At 40.6% G+C, this 20,705-nt stretch overlaps 1 protein-coding gene across 4 annotated transcripts in view; it reads left to right on the top strand.

Annotated features, from left to right (window-relative positions):
• The window catches only part of LOC132830314 (vascular endothelial zinc finger 1-like), a 42,481-nt gene that overhangs the window by 9,726 nt on the left and 12,050 nt on the right, over positions 1-20,705 (top strand). For all 4 annotated transcript variants that reach the window (XM_060847912.1, XM_060847909.1, XM_060847911.1 and 1 more), the window contains exons 2-4: positions 11,389-12,062; positions 13,512-13,575; positions 19,282-19,453. In XM_060847912.1, coding sequence (XP_060703895.1) covers positions 11,389-12,062; positions 13,512-13,575; positions 19,282-19,453 — 910 coding nt within the window. The remainder of the gene's footprint in view (positions 1-11,388; positions 12,063-13,511; positions 13,576-19,281; positions 19,454-20,705) is intronic.

Here is a 20,705-nt window from a genome sequence, read left to right as displayed (position 1 = left end):
GGTCATTATCACATTACTGTTTGTGAGAATTTGCTGTGTGCCCCTTAGCTGCTGTGTCTCTGACAAGTGAGACTACACTTCAGAAAGTACTTTATTGCTTGTAAAGTGTTTTGGGCATCTGGTGATTACAAAAGGTGCTGCATAAATACAAGTCTCACAAATGATGTATGAAGGGAAGAAGTGTTGACACTTGGGTAAGCAGGATATAAAAAAGAGGAATTTTATCCTGTGCACTTTTGAAGTACAAGGTGTAGCTTGTAGTTAGTATGTAGGCAAATGTGGGAGCCATTTCAGAAAGACTACAGTCATATATAAACAATAATGGGATAAATGATTCTTTAATCTGCTTTTGATTTGGCTGTTTGAGGGAGAAGTGTTAGCTGGCCTTCTTTTACAACTTCAGATATTGTCAGGGTATTTTAATCGTGCTGGAAAAGCACAGCTGGTCAGGCAGCATCCAAGGAGCAGGAGAATCAATGTTTCGGATATCAACCCTTTATCAGGAATGTCTGTCAGAATAAACATAGAAAGCCAACCTTAGCTTTATGTTTATTTGATAAACACCACCTTCAGTAATACAGCAATCCTGAGAGCTGCACTACAGTGAAATTGGCAAAATACATTAGCAACAACAATAAAAGTTTGGTGTGTATTGCATTCACACCTAGGAACTGAACAGCTATTCATTGTAGAAGTATCTAGTTTGATGGTAATGTGATAAATTCCCTGATGGTTCAGTACGTAACTAGCAAGATGCATCAACAAAATATCTGAGGGACAGTGATTTGTCTCTGTTCATCTCAGCCTGGGCTGATCAGTAGGAACATTCCAGCTGGACTCGGCAGAGGGAAACATTTGCCAGGCAGTCCTGAAAACAGCTTTGTGTAGCTGTCAGTGAGAGAACATAGAACATTACAGCACAGTACAGGCCCTTCAGCCCTCGATGTTGTGCTGACCTGTCATACCAATCTGAAGCCCATCTAACCTACACTATTCCATGTACGTCCATATGCTTGTCCAATGGCAACTTGTATGTCCTTAAAGCTGGCGAATCTACTACCGTTGCAGGCAAAGCATTCCATACCCTTACTACTATGAGTAAAGAAACTACCTCTGACATCTGTCCTATCACTTCCCCCCCCCCCCCCCCCCCCCCAATTTAAAGCTATGCCCCCTCATGCTCGCCGTCACCATACTTGGAAAAAGGCTCTCCCTGTCCACCCTACCTAACCCTTTGATTATCTTTTATGTCTCTATTAAGTCACCTGTCAACTTCCTTCTCTCTAACGAAAACAGCCTCAAGTCCCTCAGCCTTTCCTTGTAAGACCTTCCCTCCATACCAGGCAACATCCCAGTAAATCTCCTCTGCACCCTTTCCAAAGCTTCCGCATCCTCCTTATATTGCGGTGACCAGAAATGTACACAATACTCCAAATGCAGCCGCACCAGAGTTTTGTACAGCTGCAGAATAACCTCATGGTTCCGGAACTCGATCCCTCTATTAATAAAAGCTAAAACACTGTATGCCTTCTTAACAACCCTGTCAACCTGGGTGGCAAATTTCAAGGATCTGTGTACATGGACACCAAGATCTCTCTGCTCATCTACACTACCAAGAATCTTACCATTAGCCCTGTACTTTGCATTCTGGTTACTCTGACCAAAGTGAATCACCTCAGACTTGTCTGCATTAAACTCAATTTGTCACCTCTCAGCCCAGCTCTGCACTTATCTGTGTTTTGTCTCGACTCTGATTTCTTTGTGGTTTGAATGCCTTGCTATCTGGGTGAGGAATGACCCATTTAGGGATGATATTGTAGCATGAGACTGCAACAGAAGTCAGAGCTTTCAGTGTAGAAGAGAAATGAAAGAAATAGCACAACTGGTATACTGTGGTTGCACATCATTGTGAAGAAGGGTCACTGGACTCAACATTAACTGTTTTCTCTCCATGAACGCTGTCAGATCCACTGAGTTTCTCCAGCAATATGTTTTTGTGTACTGACATTGTAGTTTGGCCTTTGGATGTAAAAACCTGTGCTTTATTCTCATAATTTAATCTGAGCACTTCAACTTGCTATTATAGATGCTTTTATGACCATTATTTGGACTTTCTATATTTTTAATACGAATTCTGATGAGTTGCAGCACTTAAAGTTTGAGACTGACCACGTATGAATTTTCTTCGATGTGTCTGATGTTTATTTTTGTATTTGCTGTGAAATTGACTTGGTTGCTGGAGAAAGCAGTGAAGGTGTTGTGAAACTTGAAAGGGTTCAGAAAAGATTTACAAGGATGTTGCCAGGGTTGGAGGGTCTGAACTACAGGGAGCGGCTGAACAGGCTGGGGCTGTTTTCCCTGGAGCGTCGGAGGCTGAGGGGTGACCTTATAAAGGTTTTATAAAATTATGAGGGGCATGGATTGGATAAATAGGCAAAGTCTTTCCGTGGGGTGGGGAAGTCCAGAACGAGAGGGCATAGGTTTAAGGTGAGAGGGGAAAGATATAAAGGAGACCTAAGGGGCAACGTTTTCACACAGAGGGTGGTACGTGTAAGGAATGAGCTGCCAGCAGATGTGGTGGAGGCTGGTACAATTGCAATGTTTAAGAGGCATTTGGATGGGTATATGAATAGGAAGGGTTTGGAGGGATATGGGCCGGGTGCTGGCAGTTGGGACTAAATTGGGTTGGGATATCTGGTCGGCGAGGACAGGTTAGACCAAAGGGTCTGTTTCCATGCTATACATCTCTATGACTATGACTCTACTGTAGTTTTGGGCATTACAACTTGTCAAGATACTCTCAAACAACGAATACGTATACATTGGCTGACCAGTTTGTTGACATGAAGCACATGAAAACAGAAATTCCTGGACAAACTCAGCAAGAAGATCTTTGTTGTTCGCCTTATCCATTGGCCCTCGTGATTTTTATAAACCTCTATAAGATCACCCCTCAACCTCCAGCGCTCTAATGAAAAAGGTCCCAGCTGATCCAGCCTCTCCTCAAAACTCAAACCATCCAAGCCCAGTAATACCCTTGTCCATCTTTTCTGCACCCACTCTAATTTAATAATATCCTCCCAGGATGATCAGAATGATGCACAGTACTCCAAAATTGGCTTCACAAACGTCCTGTACAACTGCAACATGATGTTCCAACTCCTATTTTAAGTGCTCTGAGCAATGAAGGCAAACATGCTAAATGCCTCCTTAACTGCTCCTCTTCTTGTGATGGAACTTTCAATGAACCATGACCCCTGAACCCCTAGGTCTCTGTTCTACCACACTCCCCATTAACTGTTAAGCGCTGCCCTTGTATTTTAGTTAGGCAAACAACACCTCATATTTATCTAAATTAAACTCCATTTGCCACTTCCCAGCCCAATTGGTTAAGATCCCTTTGTGGTTTTAGATAACCTTTCTTACTGTCTACAACACCACAAATTTTGGTGTCATCCACAAATTTGCTAACCATGCCTACTATATTCTCATTCAAATCCTTCATATAATGCCAAATAACAGTGAACCTAGCACCAATCCCTATGGAATGACTCTGGTCACACGCCTCCAGTCCAAAAAACAGCCCTCCACCACCACCTTCTGTCTCATATCATTAAGCCAATTTTGTATCCAGTTGGCAACCAAAGGGTCTATTTCCACGCTGTATAACTCTATGACTTAGTCTGGCAACATCTGTAGAGAGAAAAGAGTTAACATTTTGAGTCAAGTGGTCTTTCTTCAGATCTTTTAGCAACTAAGAAAAAGTGGTCTTTATGCTGATGATGATGGAGTGAGGAAGGAATGAGTATGGAGTAAGCAGGTAAGTGGAGATGGATCCTGGCGAAGAGAGGGAATAAAAATTAGGCAGGGAAAGAATTGTTGATGCTAAGCTAGAGAAGCTGGCTAGGTGACTGTATGCACTACAATTTTTTGATTCAGATGTGTTGAAAGAAATTCTTGATTTTTCCTTGATTGGCTTTGATATTTTTTGAAATTTATAATTTCATTTGTTCAGTTTGTACAGTTTTAATATTTCTGAATTCTCTAGCCTAGCCCTGGCTTAATTTTGCTACATAATGTTTATTGTTTGGTCTGAAACTCTGTCCAATTAACTATCCTTTGAGAGGATCATTTTTTTGTTCACTGGACTTTCTAGGGAAGATCAAACATATTTGGACAGCTGAATGTTGTGTTAGGCAGGGGAATGAACAGTATTTTGATAACAGAAATGCAAACTATGCAAAATCCACACACACTTAGCAATGCTAGTAAACAGGAAACTACTGGCCTTCAACACTGAAGTCTTTTTAGATGGATATCCCAGTGTAACGTCAGCTTTCCAACTCTTTGGCAATGTCATTATATATAAGCACTGGCTGTTTACCCTGTTAATGTAGTTTTGTTGTGACGCAAGTTCACTGACTCAACTTGTGTGCAGATTGGTAAAAGCAATGACTGCAGATGCTGGAAACCAGATTCTGGATCAGTGGTGCTGGAAGAGCACAGCAGTTCAGGCAGCATCCCAAGTGCAGTGAAATCGACGTTTCAGGCTAAAGCCCTTCACGTCGATTTCGCTGCACTTGGGATGCTGCCTGAACTGCTGTGCTCTTCCAGCACCACTGATCCAGAATCTGGTTTCCAGCATCTGCAGTCATTGTTTTTACCAATCTTTATTCCTGACGAAGGGCTTTAGCCCGAAACGTCGATTTTGCTGCACTTCGGATGCTGCCTGAACCATTGTGTGCAGATTGTTGAAAAACTCACATATTCTCTTCATTCCTCCTGCTGTTGTTATGAAAAATAGTAAGCTATCTTATTGAAAGTTCTTGCACACAGGTTAAAACTCCTTCATTGCATAAGCGCAGGAGAATTATGTCAGGTTGCTTCTCTCAGCCCCAGGCTTGGGCAATGCTTTAAATTGCTAAGAATATCTTGGCACAAGTCAGAAACCTGCATTCCTCACTTGTGATTACAGGACATTAATCTGCACAAACAGCATGTATTTTTCATAAGCGTAACAGCTACAAATCTTAATTATGTTATGACCAAGCAAGATTCTTTAATTTAAAAAAAGAATTGCTGGAGCAATTCAGCAGATCTGGCAAATCTATGGAGAAGAAGCAGAATTTGGGTTCAGTGACCTTTCAAAGCTTCTAAAGGTGTGGCATTTTCATGGTCAAAATTATACTTTGTTTGCTTCATTCTATTAATGTTGTCTAGTAACATGAAGCACCTACTGGTCTTTTCTCCAGACAGGGCAGATGTGTTTGTATTTGGACTTCCACAAGGTATTTGGCGAACCTCACAAAGGTTAAGTTATGAGACAAGAGTCCACCGTGTTGGCGGTAGTATATTGGCATGGACAGAAAATTGGTTTGTGTGCAGGAAACGAGTGGGGTAAGAGGTTCTTTTTCAGGTTGGTGATCCGTGAACAGTGGGGGTCCACAGGAACTCAATGCTAGGATTTTGATAGTTTACAATATATATAAATGACTTGAAGGAAGGAAGTAAAGGTACTGTAACCAAGTTTGTGCACAACATTAAAAATAGATAGAAAGGCAGGTTGGAGAGGGATGCAAGGTAAAAACAATGACTGCAGATGCTGGAAACGAGATTCTGGATCAGTGGTGCTGGAAGAGTACAGTAGTTCAGGCAGCAACCAAAGTGCAGCGAAATCGACGTTTCGGGCAAAAGCCCTTCATCAGGAATAAAGGCAGTGAGCCTGAAGCGTGGAGAGATAAGCTAGAGGAGGGTGGGGAGAGGGATACAAACAGTTTACAGAGAGGTATTGATAGATTAAGTAAATGGGCAAAATGTTGACAATAGGGTATAATTGGGAAAATGTGAAGTTGTTCATTTTGGAAGGGAGAACAAAAGAACAGAATACTATTAAAATTGGAAACAACTGCAGAAAACTGCAACACAAAGGACGTGGGGTACTTACACATGAAATAGAGAGAACGCGTGTTAAGTTTTTTTTTCTTGAGAGATTCTTACGCACTTGATGCTACTGCAATTCACTAACTTCTGTGAACAACAACCAAATTTTATTAAGCCAATACGATACAAACCTTGGAGAAACTCTTAACATTGTTTGCTATGCTTGCAAAGCATGTCGAAAGGTCTCTCTGAAAAAAGGAAACAGTTCTATCTTTATACAAAATCTTTACCTTACAGCCAGTAATGCCCACAAGACAACCCCCAGTCACGTGCCACTCAAGACACAATGCAGTGACCGTATCATTTCCAGAAACAATGTAATGTGACTCATCCCTTAATGGTCAAATCCATTGTGAATCATTTTGTTTAACTACAGGGAGTAGTCAAAATTGCAACCATAATGTTCTTATTAATTTCTGAATAGGGGATGAAACTGTAAGTAGTAGGAGATGACAATGTAAATTGGCTTCTGAATAATAGGAAATTGCCATGCAAATGGTTCTGAATGGCAAGGGATGGGAATGTAAATTCCTTACATTCTATCTGTAAGACTGAGACATCCCACCTTAGCCTCAGGATATTCAATTTTCTGCAGGTCAGTAGAGATAATTAACCCTTTAATATCTCACTAGGACTCAAGTTCTGCAGGTAATCAGAAGGCAAATGCAATGTTGGCTCTTATTTAATGGAGTTTGGAGAATAGGAATGGAGCATAGAACATTACAGCGCAGTACAGGCCCTTTGGCCCTTGATGTTGTGCCGACCTGTGGAACTAATCTGAAGCCCACCTAATTTACACTATTCCATTCTCGTCCATGTACCTATCCAATGATCATTTGAATGCTCTTAAAGTTGGTGAGTCTACTACTGTTGTAGGCAGTGCATTCCGTGCCCCTACTACTCTGAGTAAACAAACTGCTTCTGGCGTCTGACCTATATCTATCACCCCTGAATTTAAGGCTATGTCCCCTCGTGCTAGCTATCGTCAACCAAGGTAAAAGGCTCTCACTGTCCAATCTGTCTAACCCTCTGATTATCTTATATGCCTTAATAAAGTCACCTCTCAACCACCTTCTCTCTAATGAAAACAGCCTCAAGTCTCTCAGTCTTTCCTCATAAGACCTTCCCTCCATACCAGGCAACATCCTAGTAATTCTCCTGTGTACCCTTCCTATAATGTGGTGATCAGAATGATATACAATATTCTAAATGTGGCCACACCAGAATTTTGTACAGTTGCAATATGAGCTCATGGTTCCAAAACTCAACCCCTCTACTAACACTCCCTATGCCTTCTTAACAATCTTATCAACTTGTGTGGTAACTTTCAAGGATCTATGTACCTATGTGTCTGCTCATCTACACTACCAAGAATCTTAGCATTAGCCCAATACTCTGCATTCCTGTTACTCCTTCCAAAGTGAATCACCTCATTAAACTCCGCATTTGCCACCTCTCATCCCAGTTCTGCAGCTTATCTATGTCTTTCTGTAACCTGCAACGTTCTTTGTCACTAGCTACAACTCTACCAACCTTAGTGTCATCTGCAAAGTTACTACCCCATCCTTCTGTGCCCTCGTCCAGGTCATTTATACAAATGACAAACAACAGTAGACCCAAAACAGTGCAGTCTTACTGCCAACTGTACTGCTGAGACCACATCTGGAGTACTGTGAACAGTTTTTTTTTGCAGTGGTCTCCTTATTTAAGCAAAGATATGATTTTGGTGGAGTCAAGACTAGAGTGGTGCTGGAAAAGCGCAGCAGGTGAGGAGCATCCGAGGAGCAAGAAAATGAAACCTCATTCCTGATTAAAGGCTTTTGCCTGAAACATCTATTTTTCTGCTCCTTGGATGCTGCCTGACCTGTGCTTTTCCACCACCACTCTAACCTTGACTCTAACCTCCAGCATCTGCAGTACCAACTTCTGTCTGTCATTTTGTTGGAGGCAATTCAGAGAAGATTCACTGGGATGCTGTCTGGCATGGAGGGATTTCTTATGAGCAAAGGCTAAACAGGTTGGGGCTGTAATTGCTGGAGTTTTGAAGAATGAGACGTGATCTCATGTAGGATATATAGTAACATATAAGATTCTTAAGGGACTTGACAAGGTAAATGCTGAGAAGATGTTTCCCCCTCATAGGAGAATCTAGCTCCAGACAGCATTTCCTCAGAATAAAGGGATGCCAATTTCTGGGAGTCTTGGAACTCCTTGCCATAGAGAGCTGTGGAGGTGCAGTCCTTGTGATTATTTAAGACTGAAGTAGTTTCTTGATCAGTCAGGGAACCAAAGATTGTGTGGAAATGCCAGGAAAGTGGACATAAAGAATGTCGGATCAGCCATGTTTCTATTGAACAGCCTACTCCTGCTCCAGTTTCTTGGATAATGGTTTTATGGTCAGCCTTCAAACTCTCATCAAAATAAAAACTGTTTTCGGAGTGCGTTTCCACAAGTGCTGGCAACTAATTGTACCTTATTTGAGTATTTTTACCCCTCTATCAGCTTAGATAATGATTGTGAGCCAAGCTGTTAATGGGTGCAATATAGTAACACCAGTTTGTTAGATCATAAGATACAAGGAGAAGGAACAGACCATATAGTTCCTTGAGCCTGCCCTGCCAGTGATTAAGGTCATGGCTGATCTGATAGTGGTCTTCACTCTATATTCCTGCCTCAAATCTCTCCCCCACCCTCATAGGTCAGAAATGTGTCTTAACACAAGCCTGAATATATAAAAAGGGAAGAGACTTCCAAACACCAATGATGCTGAACAAAGAAATTCCTCCTCATCACTGTCTCAAATTGGAAGTGCTTCATTGTAAACTGTACCCCCTAGTCCTGGATATCTGCCACAAGAGGAAATAACCCCTCAGAATTTGTCATGTCAAACCCATCAATCTTGTTTTGTTCTTGCATACCATGTGTACCTTGTATCATAATAATGAGCTGTGTTCATGGCTCCTAACAAATCTGCAGCCCAATGATCCTAAAAACATTGTAGCACCGTAACAGGGACTGAGCAAGTGTCTACTGATAAAAGTGTCAATCTCATTGAGTAACATTCTTCTATTTTCTGTAAAAAGAGCTGATGTTGTTGCAACAGGTTCTATGACACTTGAGGAGCAGAACTAGCATAAAAGGGCAATTAAGGATTGCCAAAAATGTTGATCTTGTCAACATCCCTCACATATCAGGAACAATTGATTTAAAAACTCCTGGAACACTGCCATTTCAATTATTAATAAAATATTATTTGAATACTTATACTTTGATTTTGGTTGCAGCTACATTACAACATTTTCATTCTGATTGTATTTTGTCAACATTCAATGATTGTAAGTCACTTCACCTGCTTAAAAGGTTCATGTTGGATCTCACTGCAGAAAGTAGTCATTGCAGGTGGGAAATGAACACATTGACACAATTTTAATGGTGCGAGTCCCTCTGTTCCCCACAGTCTACTTTTATCACCTTTTGCTTTTCTGCCTACAGTGGTAAGTGATGTTGGTCGTGTAATAGTTTGACATGGCTGATGATTCTGTAAGAACAACCAGCACCTTTCTTATTATGTTATGGGTGGCCTTTATACAGCATACTGTCATCATCTTCCAACGTACGCATTTTGTCATAACTAACAATCAGCAATTTACTGGCCTCCAGAAAGATCCGTCATATAGATCTGCAGTGGTACATTGTGATGGAAGCGACCTAGAGAGTCATCAACATCAAATTTCATGGCTTTAGTTCTGTCAAGATTAAGGAAGTTGAGAGTGTGGTGCTGAAAAAGGACAGCAGGTCAGGCAGCATCCGAGGAGCAGGACAATCGACGTTTTGGGCAAAAGCCCTATATCAGGGAAGCTTCCTGACGTATCCCCCTCTCCTTCCCAATCCAAGTTGGAAATTATTTGCTCAAATCACTGAACAAAGCATGAGTAGAAACTGTACTCTACTGGGATACCTCAGTGTTTACCACAAGAAATGGCTGCAAAAAGCAACCATTAACGAGGTAGTGAAGGACATTGTTGCCAGGGTGATGCAGGGCTAGCCATGAGGGAACCAACACCAGGAAGTAGTGAGTTGCTTTATTCTTAATTTTTAAAGACCCATTATATCCACATTATTATTGGTGAAAATGACTCCCGCACAGTTGTTGAAGGCAAAATTCTCATCTTCGCTCTGAGAGCACTCTCTGTATTTTAGCACTGAATGATTATTTTAAACTATGCCACAGCTCCATTGCAGCCTCCAAATATCTTGTTCAAGTATCCATACTTAGTATATTCTGGTTATAATGTACGGTCTGAAACCAAATGTGAGAAGCTGTGAATATGCTCCAAAACAGAATCTGCTTCTCTGACAGTAAATTAGAAAAAAAAATTTTAAACTCCTTGATCGTCCTTCAAGGTGAAGATGCCCATGTTCCTCAGCTAGGGTGTTTGGTGGGGTTCTGTTGGATACATAAGTGTCTGCTAACATTGATCTACACTTCTGAGGGCTGAATGCCTTTGGACTGCTTTGCCGCAGAGAGCTGTGGGGGCAGACTCCTTGTGTATATTTAAGGCTGAGACATATTCTTGATCAGTCAGGCAATCAACGACAAAGGAAAAAGGGCAAAAAAGTGATTTGAGGAATGTCAGATCAGCCATGACTCTATTGAATGATGGGGCAGTTCAAGGGGGTGGATGGCCCACTCCTGTTCTTATTCCTTATGGAAGGTTCTATTGAATTTTTAAAACTACTTAAGTTAGAAAATTGTTTTGTGCTGTGAGTATCAAGCCATACAATACAAATAACTGCAGTATTAAACTGTGAACCCTCTGTTGATTTCATTTGATAGAAAAGATTTTGACAGAATTAAATTCAGTATCCTGGTCAACATTCATTAACCTCCAGCAGATGGACTTGTTTTAGTTTATTTCATTGTTTGAAAACTTGCTGTGGACAAATTGACTGTATTGTTCTATTCCTGAGATGCTGCCTGGCCTGCTGTGCTTTGACCAGCAACACATTTGCAGCTGTGATCTCCAGCGTCTGCAGACCTCATTTTTTACTGTATTGTTTCCCTACAGATTCTTGATGATACTTCAAAAGAACTTCATTGGTATGCTGTGTCAAGTACAACTTAAGAAGCAAGACATTAAATTAGGAAATGAATAAACTTGTATCAGTGTACGTCAAAACTGACGGCATTCCATTGAGCTTTTATCAATAGTTACAGGTTTAGGTATCCCAAATCCGTAGGAACAGGTATTTTCCTTAGTGTAATCATTCATCTGAAATTACTGGTGGACAATTAAAGTGGAGAAAATTCAAAGCTGTTAGCAATTATGGAACCAACATAAGAGAGTTTGACCAGAGATTATTGATCTCTCAGCCTGGGAAGTAATTGAGTTTTCATGTACAATAAAGATTTATGATGACGTTTGGCTAATTTTCACTGTTTTATAGGCAGCTGATATCTCTCAACAGCAGCACCAGCAGCATGTGCAGAACACCCTTCTGCCGATATTGCATTCAGCAACTGAGCCACGTGAACAAGCGCCGATAACAGCTCTGCCTCAGGCTCCGAAAACCCCTGACCCCAAAGAAATACCCAAACCTACAGTAGAGAAGAAGGAGAAGACCAGAACACCTGTGATTTGCAGTTACTGCAGCAAGGCTTTTAGAGACAGTTATCACCTCCGGCGACACGAATCATGCCACACTGGAATCAAATTGGTGTCAAGGCCCAAGAAAGTGCCAACCATGGTGTCGCTGATGTCGTCAGCGCCTGCAGTTGGTGCCACTACAACATTAGTGTCAACTGTAGCAGGGATGCTGACTTCAACTGATCCTTCCACCTCCACTGTCACCAGCAGCACCACCTCGAGTGTAACGACCAGCAAGAACGCCAATAGACGAGTGAAAAAGAATCACGGCTGCGAACTATGCGGAAAAGCATTTCGTGATGTTTATCACCTTAACCGGCACAAACTTTCCCACTCGGATGAGAAACCATTTGAGTGTCCCGTTTGCCAGCAACGCTTCAAGAGGAAGGACCGTATGAGTTATCATGTGCGCTCACATGAAGGCGGCATCAACAAACCATACATCTGCAGCCTTTGTGGAAAAGGATTCTCCAGGTAAATTTAAACAAGGTTTGGAAAATGTTGAGAAAGTGTAAGTCGAAAAGAGATCAAATTTGTGGGGGTATTAGAATGAGGAAAATGGAACAAACCTTTTTGTTCATATAGTCGACAGTTTTGCTTTATGGGAATTGTTCGAGCTGTTGTCGATGTGCATTCATATTAGAATGTCAATGTAAGCTAATTAGAAACTGCCTCCTTCAATTGTTCAATTGCTCCCTTCATTTTGAAAATTGTGCTTTTCACTGTTCTTGTTGGTTTTTTTAAGAATTGATATTGTGAAAACAATATTTTGACTGTAAGCTTTGGATTTTGACATGTAGTTGACTGCCAACAACATAATTTCTCTAATTGTTTTAATTTTTAGCTGACTTCCACAGATATTAGAGTAAATAGATTTTCAGAATCAAATCCTGAATGCTTGTTACTTTGACACAAGTGTATCCAGCTAATGCAAAAATAAATCACTTGCATCAAAAATCAACATTGGCTTTCATTGTGGTGTTTGAAAGCAAGAATGGTGACTGTGCATTCACTGTGGTTGCAGTCAAATTGCAGTCTTATGCCATCACTTAATCCCACTGTTTTATTCAATTCGGAGCTACTCTAGATTGTAACATCAGAGGATTGCTTTTGCTCCAGGGTTGTTCAGCGTAGATTTTCTTCTGTACATAAACCATGCCTCAGTTGAATATGAGAACAATAGCTGATTATTGGACTGCTCTTTTCTCCACAAGAAATTTTGTGCCTCTGGCTGCAAAATAGATGCATAGTTCAGAGTAATGTTCCTGCTGTGTGTGCAGCCAGAGCAGGGACTGACTACCTTTGCAGGTTGGAGGGTGCTGTCTAAGCTCCAGCTCTAGTGTCCCTTGTAGTCCAAATTCAATCCCTGGCTATTCAACCCTGCGTTCAGTTTTGTTTGCACCCATGTTCCTTGCATTTCTTTGTACCATTTGAATTTTATGAGCCATGCCACTTTCACAATGGTTGTTTTCAGTGGGTCACATTAATAAACATTTACTTGTGGTACTTTGATGCAAATTGATAGGAAAATAAATGTACACTTGATAAGGTTACCAAGGATTCTTGGAATGTGGTCAATAGCATTCTGACAATTGGGCAGCATTGCCTGTGTTTAATCATTTAACTTCTACCTTTGTGTATATGGGTGTTGATCAGAATTTTTGGGCAATAATCTGAAGCTGAATCCTTGACTGACATTCCTCCTGTTCCAGAGGAACGGAGGCCAATTATAGCAACCCCATAATGCTGTTCTGACTGAAATCTGCTGACAGTGCAGGCTGATGGTTTGGAATTTTCTGGGTTGTGTCCCAGATTGTCCTCCCTGATTCATTATACTTATGGAGCCAGCAAGGAGTTATTGTATTAATAAAGAAAACACTACTTCTGTTTCAATCTAACCCATGACCTTTCTTTCCACTCCAGGCCTGATCATCTGAGCTGTCATGTCAAGCATGTTCATTCCACAGAGAGACCCTTCAAATGCCAAGTAACTTTCTATTTTTCTGTTTTAAAGCCAGTTAAGGGGTGATGTTCACATGGAGTATAGTTCAAAGTTTGTTGTTTTAAAAAATGTCAAGATTTCCAAAACCCTTTATGTAATTTTCTTCCTGGGTACATCTACTGTACTTATTGGAAGAGGATGGACTGGTCCTTTGCCAAGTGCTGCCATTGTAGCTCCTCCTGTGACCTGACTGTTTTTGAGATGTGCCGGAAATGTTCACTTGATGATAAAAGCAGAGTACTACGGAAACTGGAGATCAGGAAAGGAAGCAATTGTTGGGGGAACTGTCTGGCAGCATCTGTGGAAAGCAAGAGTTAGGATTGAAGCCGATATGATTGCTTCGGAACTGAAAGATATTTTTGGTCTTTGTTCCACTTAATCCTTTCCCCTCCTTTTTGTTTTTCTTTTGCAGTCACAGAAACAGTCATTTTGCATCCCCTTCAGTTCTGAAGAAGAGCCATTAGACTCAACATTAACCATGCTTTTACAGACCTGCTGTGTTGCTTTGTTTTTATTAAAGGTCCACTGTAACCTGTCAAATCCAAGTTGAGATGAGAATTGCAAGTCCAAAAGTCTTGCTCACCTTTTGTTGTGTAGGAACCAGAATTACTTTGCTTTTTTGACCTATAATTAATGTCTTTCCTGTTTGAGGGGGAGAAAATAAACAAAGCTGCATATCTTTAAACTGGATTTGTGAGCAATGTTAGTCAGAATTGTTTCGTTTACAGCTTTATATAATGAGGGGAGGGGGGGTTATAAACAGACTAAACAAACATGTGACTCACAATTGCAATGGTGAAGCAGTCTTGAGTTTCAAATTGGGAGGAGAATAAAACAACTGGATGTTATTGTGAATTTGTAGGTAAGTGATATTTTGTGAATTAGTTTTCCCTCTGATTCCGAAGCCCTAAAGAGTTTTTTGAAGTGAAGTTGATTTGAGAAAGGAGAGAAAATGGATTGTTGTGAACGCATTTGACCAGTTTAAATTGCATAAAGGAGAAAGGTAAGAATGTATGTTCGTGTAAGAAAAACCAACAAATAGTGTTAAGTACCCCGCTACCCAGTAAGGTCAGAATATTTTTGCATGGATTATTTTTTATATTTGCAGTTCTCTTCTATGTCTAGTCTACTATTGCACAGTTTCTATTAGTTTCCATATAGTTGAGAGACCGATTCAGTTGGCAATAGTTCTTCGAACGTCAGTGTGTGACCTGAAAAGTCGTAACTTCTGCTTTGAATGGCTTTGTCCTTGACTAGCTTGCAATTTCCTTTGATTGCCGTCAAAGATGGAAACAATACCTCCTCCATAACCTTTAAAATTAGAACCATGCTGTTCAGGAATGATGTCAGAATGATGTCTCTTCACTCTCATAGAAATCTGTTGAGGCTAAGTCAATTGAAACTTCCTAACCTGAGATTTAAATTGTGGCTCAGTATGGATAAAACCTAAAATAAAACAAGAGCAAACTTGCCCATTAATGTTAGACTGGTTAGGAAGATTGGATTGCATAGGATCCAGCCAATTGGATGCAAAATTGGCTTGAAGGTAGGAGACAGAGACTAGTTGCAGAGGGTTACTTTTCAGACTGGTGGCCTGTAACCAGTGATAATGCCACAAGATTCTGTGCTGAGTCCACTGCTTCTCATTTATGTAAATGATTTGAATGTGAATATAGGAGGTATGGTTAAGAAGTTTGTAGATGACACCAAAATAGGCAGTGTAGTGGACAGTGAAGAAGACTATCCCAGAGTACAATGGAACCTTGATCAGATGGGCCAGTGGGCCAAGGAGTGGCAGATTGGGTTTAATTTTAGATAGATGTGAGATGTTGCATTTTGATAAGTCAAACCGGGGTAACACAGTGGCTCGACGTTAGCAGCGCCAAGGACCCAGTTTCAATTCCCGCCTCGGGCGACTGTCTGTGTGGAGTTGCACATTCTCCCTATGTCTGCGTGTGTTTTCTTTGGGTGCTCTGGTTTCCTCCCACAATCCAAAGATGTGCTGGTCAGGTAAATTGGCCATGCTAAATTTCCCATAGTGTTAGGTACATTGGTCAGGGTACATATAGGGTTAGGGGAATGGGTCTGGGTGGGTTGCTTTTCAGAGGGTCCATGTGGATTTGTTGGGCCAAATAACCTGTTTCCAAACTGTATGGTATCTAATCTAATCTAAAGGACAGGACCTGTGCAATTAATGGTAGGGGCCTGGGGTGTGTTGCTGAACAGATAAACTGAGGGGTGCAAGGGTCACAGGTAGACAGGGTGGAGAGGAAGGTGTTTGGCATGCTTGCCTTCATTGGTCAGAACATTAAGTATAGGAGCAGGGATATCATGTTGCAGATGAACAGGGTCTTGGTGAGGCCGCTTTTAGAATACTACATACAGTTCAGGTCGCCTTTCGGTAGAAAGAATGTTGTTAAACTTGGAAGATTGCTGAAAAGATTTACAAGGATGAGAGGGTACTTGCACACACAATGTTGCCAGGATTTGAGTTATTGGGAAAGGCTGAATAGGCTGGGGCTTTTTGCCATGGAGCATGGGAGGTTGAGGGTGACCTTTATAGAAGTTTATTAAATCATGAGGGCCATTGGGTGAGTAGCCAAGAGGCTTTTTCCGAGGATGGAGGAGTCCAAAACCTGAGGGTGTAGGTTTAAGGTGAGAAGGGAAAGATTTAATAAGGACCCAAGGGGTAACTTTTTCATGCACAGGACGTGTGTGTATGGAATGAGTTGCTAGAGAAAGTGGTGGATGAGGATACAATTAAAACATTTTAAAAGCGACCTGGATGGGTATAAGAATTGGAAGGGTTTAGAGGGATGTGGGCTAAGTACTGACAAGTGGGATTAGATTAGTTTGGAATGTCTGGTCAGTGTGGATGAGTTGGAATGAAGGGTCTGTTTCTATACTGTATGACTGTTTGACTCTTCAAAAGAGGTGACACAAATGTAAAATCCAGCTCTCGTTTTTCTCTTGTAACGTCACAGTTTTCTCCTTCCAGCATTTATCCAACTCCATTCTGAAGGCTGCTGTTGAATCTGTGTTTGCCACCCTCTTGGCGCATTCCAAATGTTAACCAACGTGTAAAGAATTTTTTTTGAACGTTTCCTTTGCCTCTTCTATAGTGACATTAATTCTGTGCCCTGATTGACAGCCCTTAAATCTTTGGGAGCCATTTTGTCCAACATTTGTCCAAACCCTTCATGATTTTAAACATTTCCTTCAATTCTCCATTCAGGTTTTTCTGTTGTCAGGAGATCTTTAGTTCATCCATATGACTTGTAATTGCTGGAACAATTCTCCTAAGTTCTCTCCAAAGCCTGTAAAACTTTCCTAAAGTGTGGTGCTCTGATTTACCTGTAATGTTTTAGTTGAGGCAAAATGCTGTTTCAAATGCTGAGCATTATTTCCCAGTACTCTCAGCCTCTAGTTGTAAACCCCAAGATTGTGTTTTTTGAAAATCGTTCGTTGGATGTGAGCATTAATCACTGGCAACTGTTGCCTATCCTTTCTCTTTGAACTGAGTATCTTGCTAAGTTATTTGAGGACAATCAAGAGTCAAAGAACAAAGAAACTTTACAGCCTAGGAACTCCAAGCCTGTGTCGATCCAAATCCACTGTCTAAACCTGTCGCACAATTCCTAAGGATCTGTATCCCTCTGTTCCCCACCTACTTGTGCATCTGTCCAGACACACCTTAAATGAATCTATCGTGCCTGCCTCAACTGGCAATATGTTCCAGGCACCTGCCACCCTCTGTGTAAAGTACTTTCCCTGTGTATCCCCCTTAAACTTTTCTCCTCTCACCTTGCACGCGTGATCTCATTATTGAGTCTTTCACCCTGGGGTAAAGCTTGTCTCTATCCACCCTGTCTATACCCTTCATGATTTTGTAAACCTCAAACAGGTTCCTCCCTCAATCTCCTTTTTTCTAATGAAAATAATCCTAACCTACTCAACCTCTCCATAGCTAGCACCTTCCATACCAGGCAATATCCTCATAAACCTTGTCTGCACCCTCTGCAAAGCGTCCACATTCTTTTGGCAATGTGGCAACCAGAACTGTACACCGTATTTTAAATGCAGCCGAACCACAGTGTGGTCCAATTTCAACATGACCTGCCAGGTCTTTTACTCAATATCTCTTCAGATGAAGGTAAGCATACCATATGCCTTCTTGACCACTCTATCCACCTGCACAGCCACTTTCAGGGTACAATGGACCTGAACTCCCAGATCTCTCTGCTCATCAATTTTTCCTAGGGCTCTTCCGTTTACAATACAGTTCGCTTTAGAATTAGACCTTCCAAAATGCATTACTGCTGTGGTTTGGGGTCATGTGTAGGCCAGAGCAAGTAAGGAAGGCAGATTTCTGCCTCTTTACGGCTTTAATGAACCATTTAACCACAGTTGATAGTATTTTCATAGCAATATTACTGACATTAGCTTTATGCTACATTATTCATTGACTTTAAATTCCAGTCGGTGTGATGGGTTTTGAACCGCAGTCCCCAGTGCATTAGTTTGGACTTCTGGGTTACTGGTCTAATATTTCCTCCATGCCACTACCCCTTTGCTAAAATGTCCTGCATCTTAAAAGATTTGTGCATAAGAACTCAAGGTCTTCCTGTTTTTAAAATATTTAAAGCCCTTTAGCTTGCATTATATCTCTCTAAATCTTCCAAACAACATAGGTCACTCAACATTTTTCAGTGTTGAATTTCATCTGCTATGTATTTGTGCATGGTGGTAATTGGTTATATTAGATTTGCTCTGTGTATTGATGATTACTGAAAGGAAGAAGGTAAATTGGATTTGTCAGATACATGAGCCATAACATAATTGAATAACAGAACATGCTGAAGGCTCTGAGTAATTTATTGTCATCCCTATTGTGGTGGCACTGAGTGACTGTTCCACATCTGACTTGAACAAAGTGCCAAAGTAGTGTGGCATCCCAAAATGACAGAAACCATTTTTAAAAAAGAAAGATCTGTTTCAAAGAAGGGTTTTTGGACTCGATGTTAATTCTATTTCTCTCATCACAGATGCTGCCAGACCTACTTCACTTTCTGAGCGCTTTTTTTCATTTTTAATCATTGAGTCTTGCTGCTCACATGGTTCTGCCAGTGCTACTCTAACCAGCCCTGAGGACCAACCTCACTTTTCATATTATTATTTCTCTCTGTTAAAACATGTCTTGTTCATGTGCTCTATTTCTTCTTGACAATGCAGTTGAGATGAGGAGCTTGCCTTGAGGGGAAATTGCAAACATGGAACTGTACTTTGTCATAACACAACATTGTTGCTTAAAGTGCCCACCTGTGCCTTGTCTGTTAAATACTTGCTGTATATTAATTGCAGTGTATCAATCAAGGATATTTGCATACACAGTTCTATATATGAAAGTGCAGAGTCCTGAAGAATTGGTGGAAGGAATGTAAGGAGTTGTTTTTGTCCCATTAACCAAATTCTAAATAATATCTGTGGAGTGTATTGTCACTTCTGGAGCTAAATTTAATGCCCAATGTATAAATGAATTGCCTTAGAAAAGAAAGAACTGATGGATTATTCAGTGGGTCAGACTGTTAAATATTCTGACATTTCTAACTAGTTAGTATTTTAATTTGAAAAGAAAGCTGTTATAATAATTTATGAAAATGAAATATTGATGCCTGCCCTGTATCCTTTTAGACGTGTGATGCAGCTTTTGCCACCAAAGACCGTCTGCGTTCACACATGATACGTCATGAAGGGAAGGTGTCCTGCCACATCTGTGGTAAACTGCTGAGTGCAGCTTACATCTCCAACCACATCAAAATGCATAATCACAACCAAAATCACAACTGCAATGTTTGTAACAAAGGTATGGGTTTTTTTTTTGCAGAATTTCAGTATAACTTGAAACGCATATGTGGTTTAAAAAAGTATAAAAAAGTGAAAAATATTTTGTGCTAAATTTATTTCCCTGTTTGTTGCATTGCGCAAACGATTTCTGTTTGCAAGCTTTCTTCACATCTGTTTTCTCAGTTAATCAACCTATTAAACTGTAGCAGTTTAAACTGAGAGTAGCTAAAAACATCACCCATATTTGCAGCTGGAACGAAGATACTTCTTTAAACAAAATGAGCCCAAGAAACACTCACTATTTGATATGGAGAACTTCTAATCAATTACAACACCAGTTGAATCTTTGAGATATTTCTAACCAATTTGTTCAGCTGTTTGGCACACCTCTGGAGCAGGTGGGACTTGAATCTGGGCCTTCTGCCTCAGAAACACAAATGCTACCACTGCACAATTGGAAGTCTCAGTAAAACTCTGAACCTGATGTGATTTGAATGTGCACCATTCTAATCTGGAGTGGGATAATGCTACCATTGTGCCACAAGCACAGTCAATTGAATATTTTACACTGTGTTATAAGCATAATTCAGGAAGATGTGAAGCAAGATTGGAGAAAAGATATAAACTTGATTCTTCTATCATTGCCACTTATAACATCAGTAATTAGTTTTATTATCCACCTGTCTCCTGGCATCCTTCAGTCAGGTGTTGGTGAAATGGAAAGCATTTGGAAGAGATTTAATTAAGTGATGGCTGTTTCATTTTTTTATGGAATAAGTGGAGTGTAACTAGAAAAACAATCCTTCCTTCTCTTCCTTCCTTGCCCACACTCAGAAAAACCAAATTCTGACATGCTGATATGAGCAACGGACTACTTAGCTGGTGTCTTGGAAATTTCATTTTGGAAACCTGTTGCTGCTTCTCTGTTAAACACCATAATTGTTGTTCTTGCCAAACTATTTTACTTTCATCTTTGAGGAGGAATACCAACAATGCCCAAGTTGTTTTGCAGAGGTTTGAAATCCAAACCAAAGCATTTTTTCCCTGAATATGAAAGATCAGTAATGAGCATTGTGCGAGAAGTGTTTTTTCTCTCAAAAAAAAGTCATCTTTATTCCAATCCCATACGTCTATTGCTTAAAGTTTCTCTTGCGAACTCAAGTTCAAGTATAAAAATCCTGTCCACATAATTGTTCTATAACAGTGCTGCACCCTTATGACAGGTTAAGGTATGTGTGCAGCTTTAAGAGCCTAGTGCTTAAACACTAGGT

Source organism: Hemiscyllium ocellatum, chromosome 31 (assembly GCF_020745735.1).
Source record: "Hemiscyllium ocellatum isolate sHemOce1 chromosome 31, sHemOce1.pat.X.cur, whole genome shotgun sequence".
In the NCBI taxonomy this organism is placed as follows: Eukaryota; Metazoa; Chordata; class Chondrichthyes; order Orectolobiformes; family Hemiscylliidae; genus Hemiscyllium; species Hemiscyllium ocellatum.
This window is presented reverse-complemented; position numbering and strand designations above follow the sequence as displayed.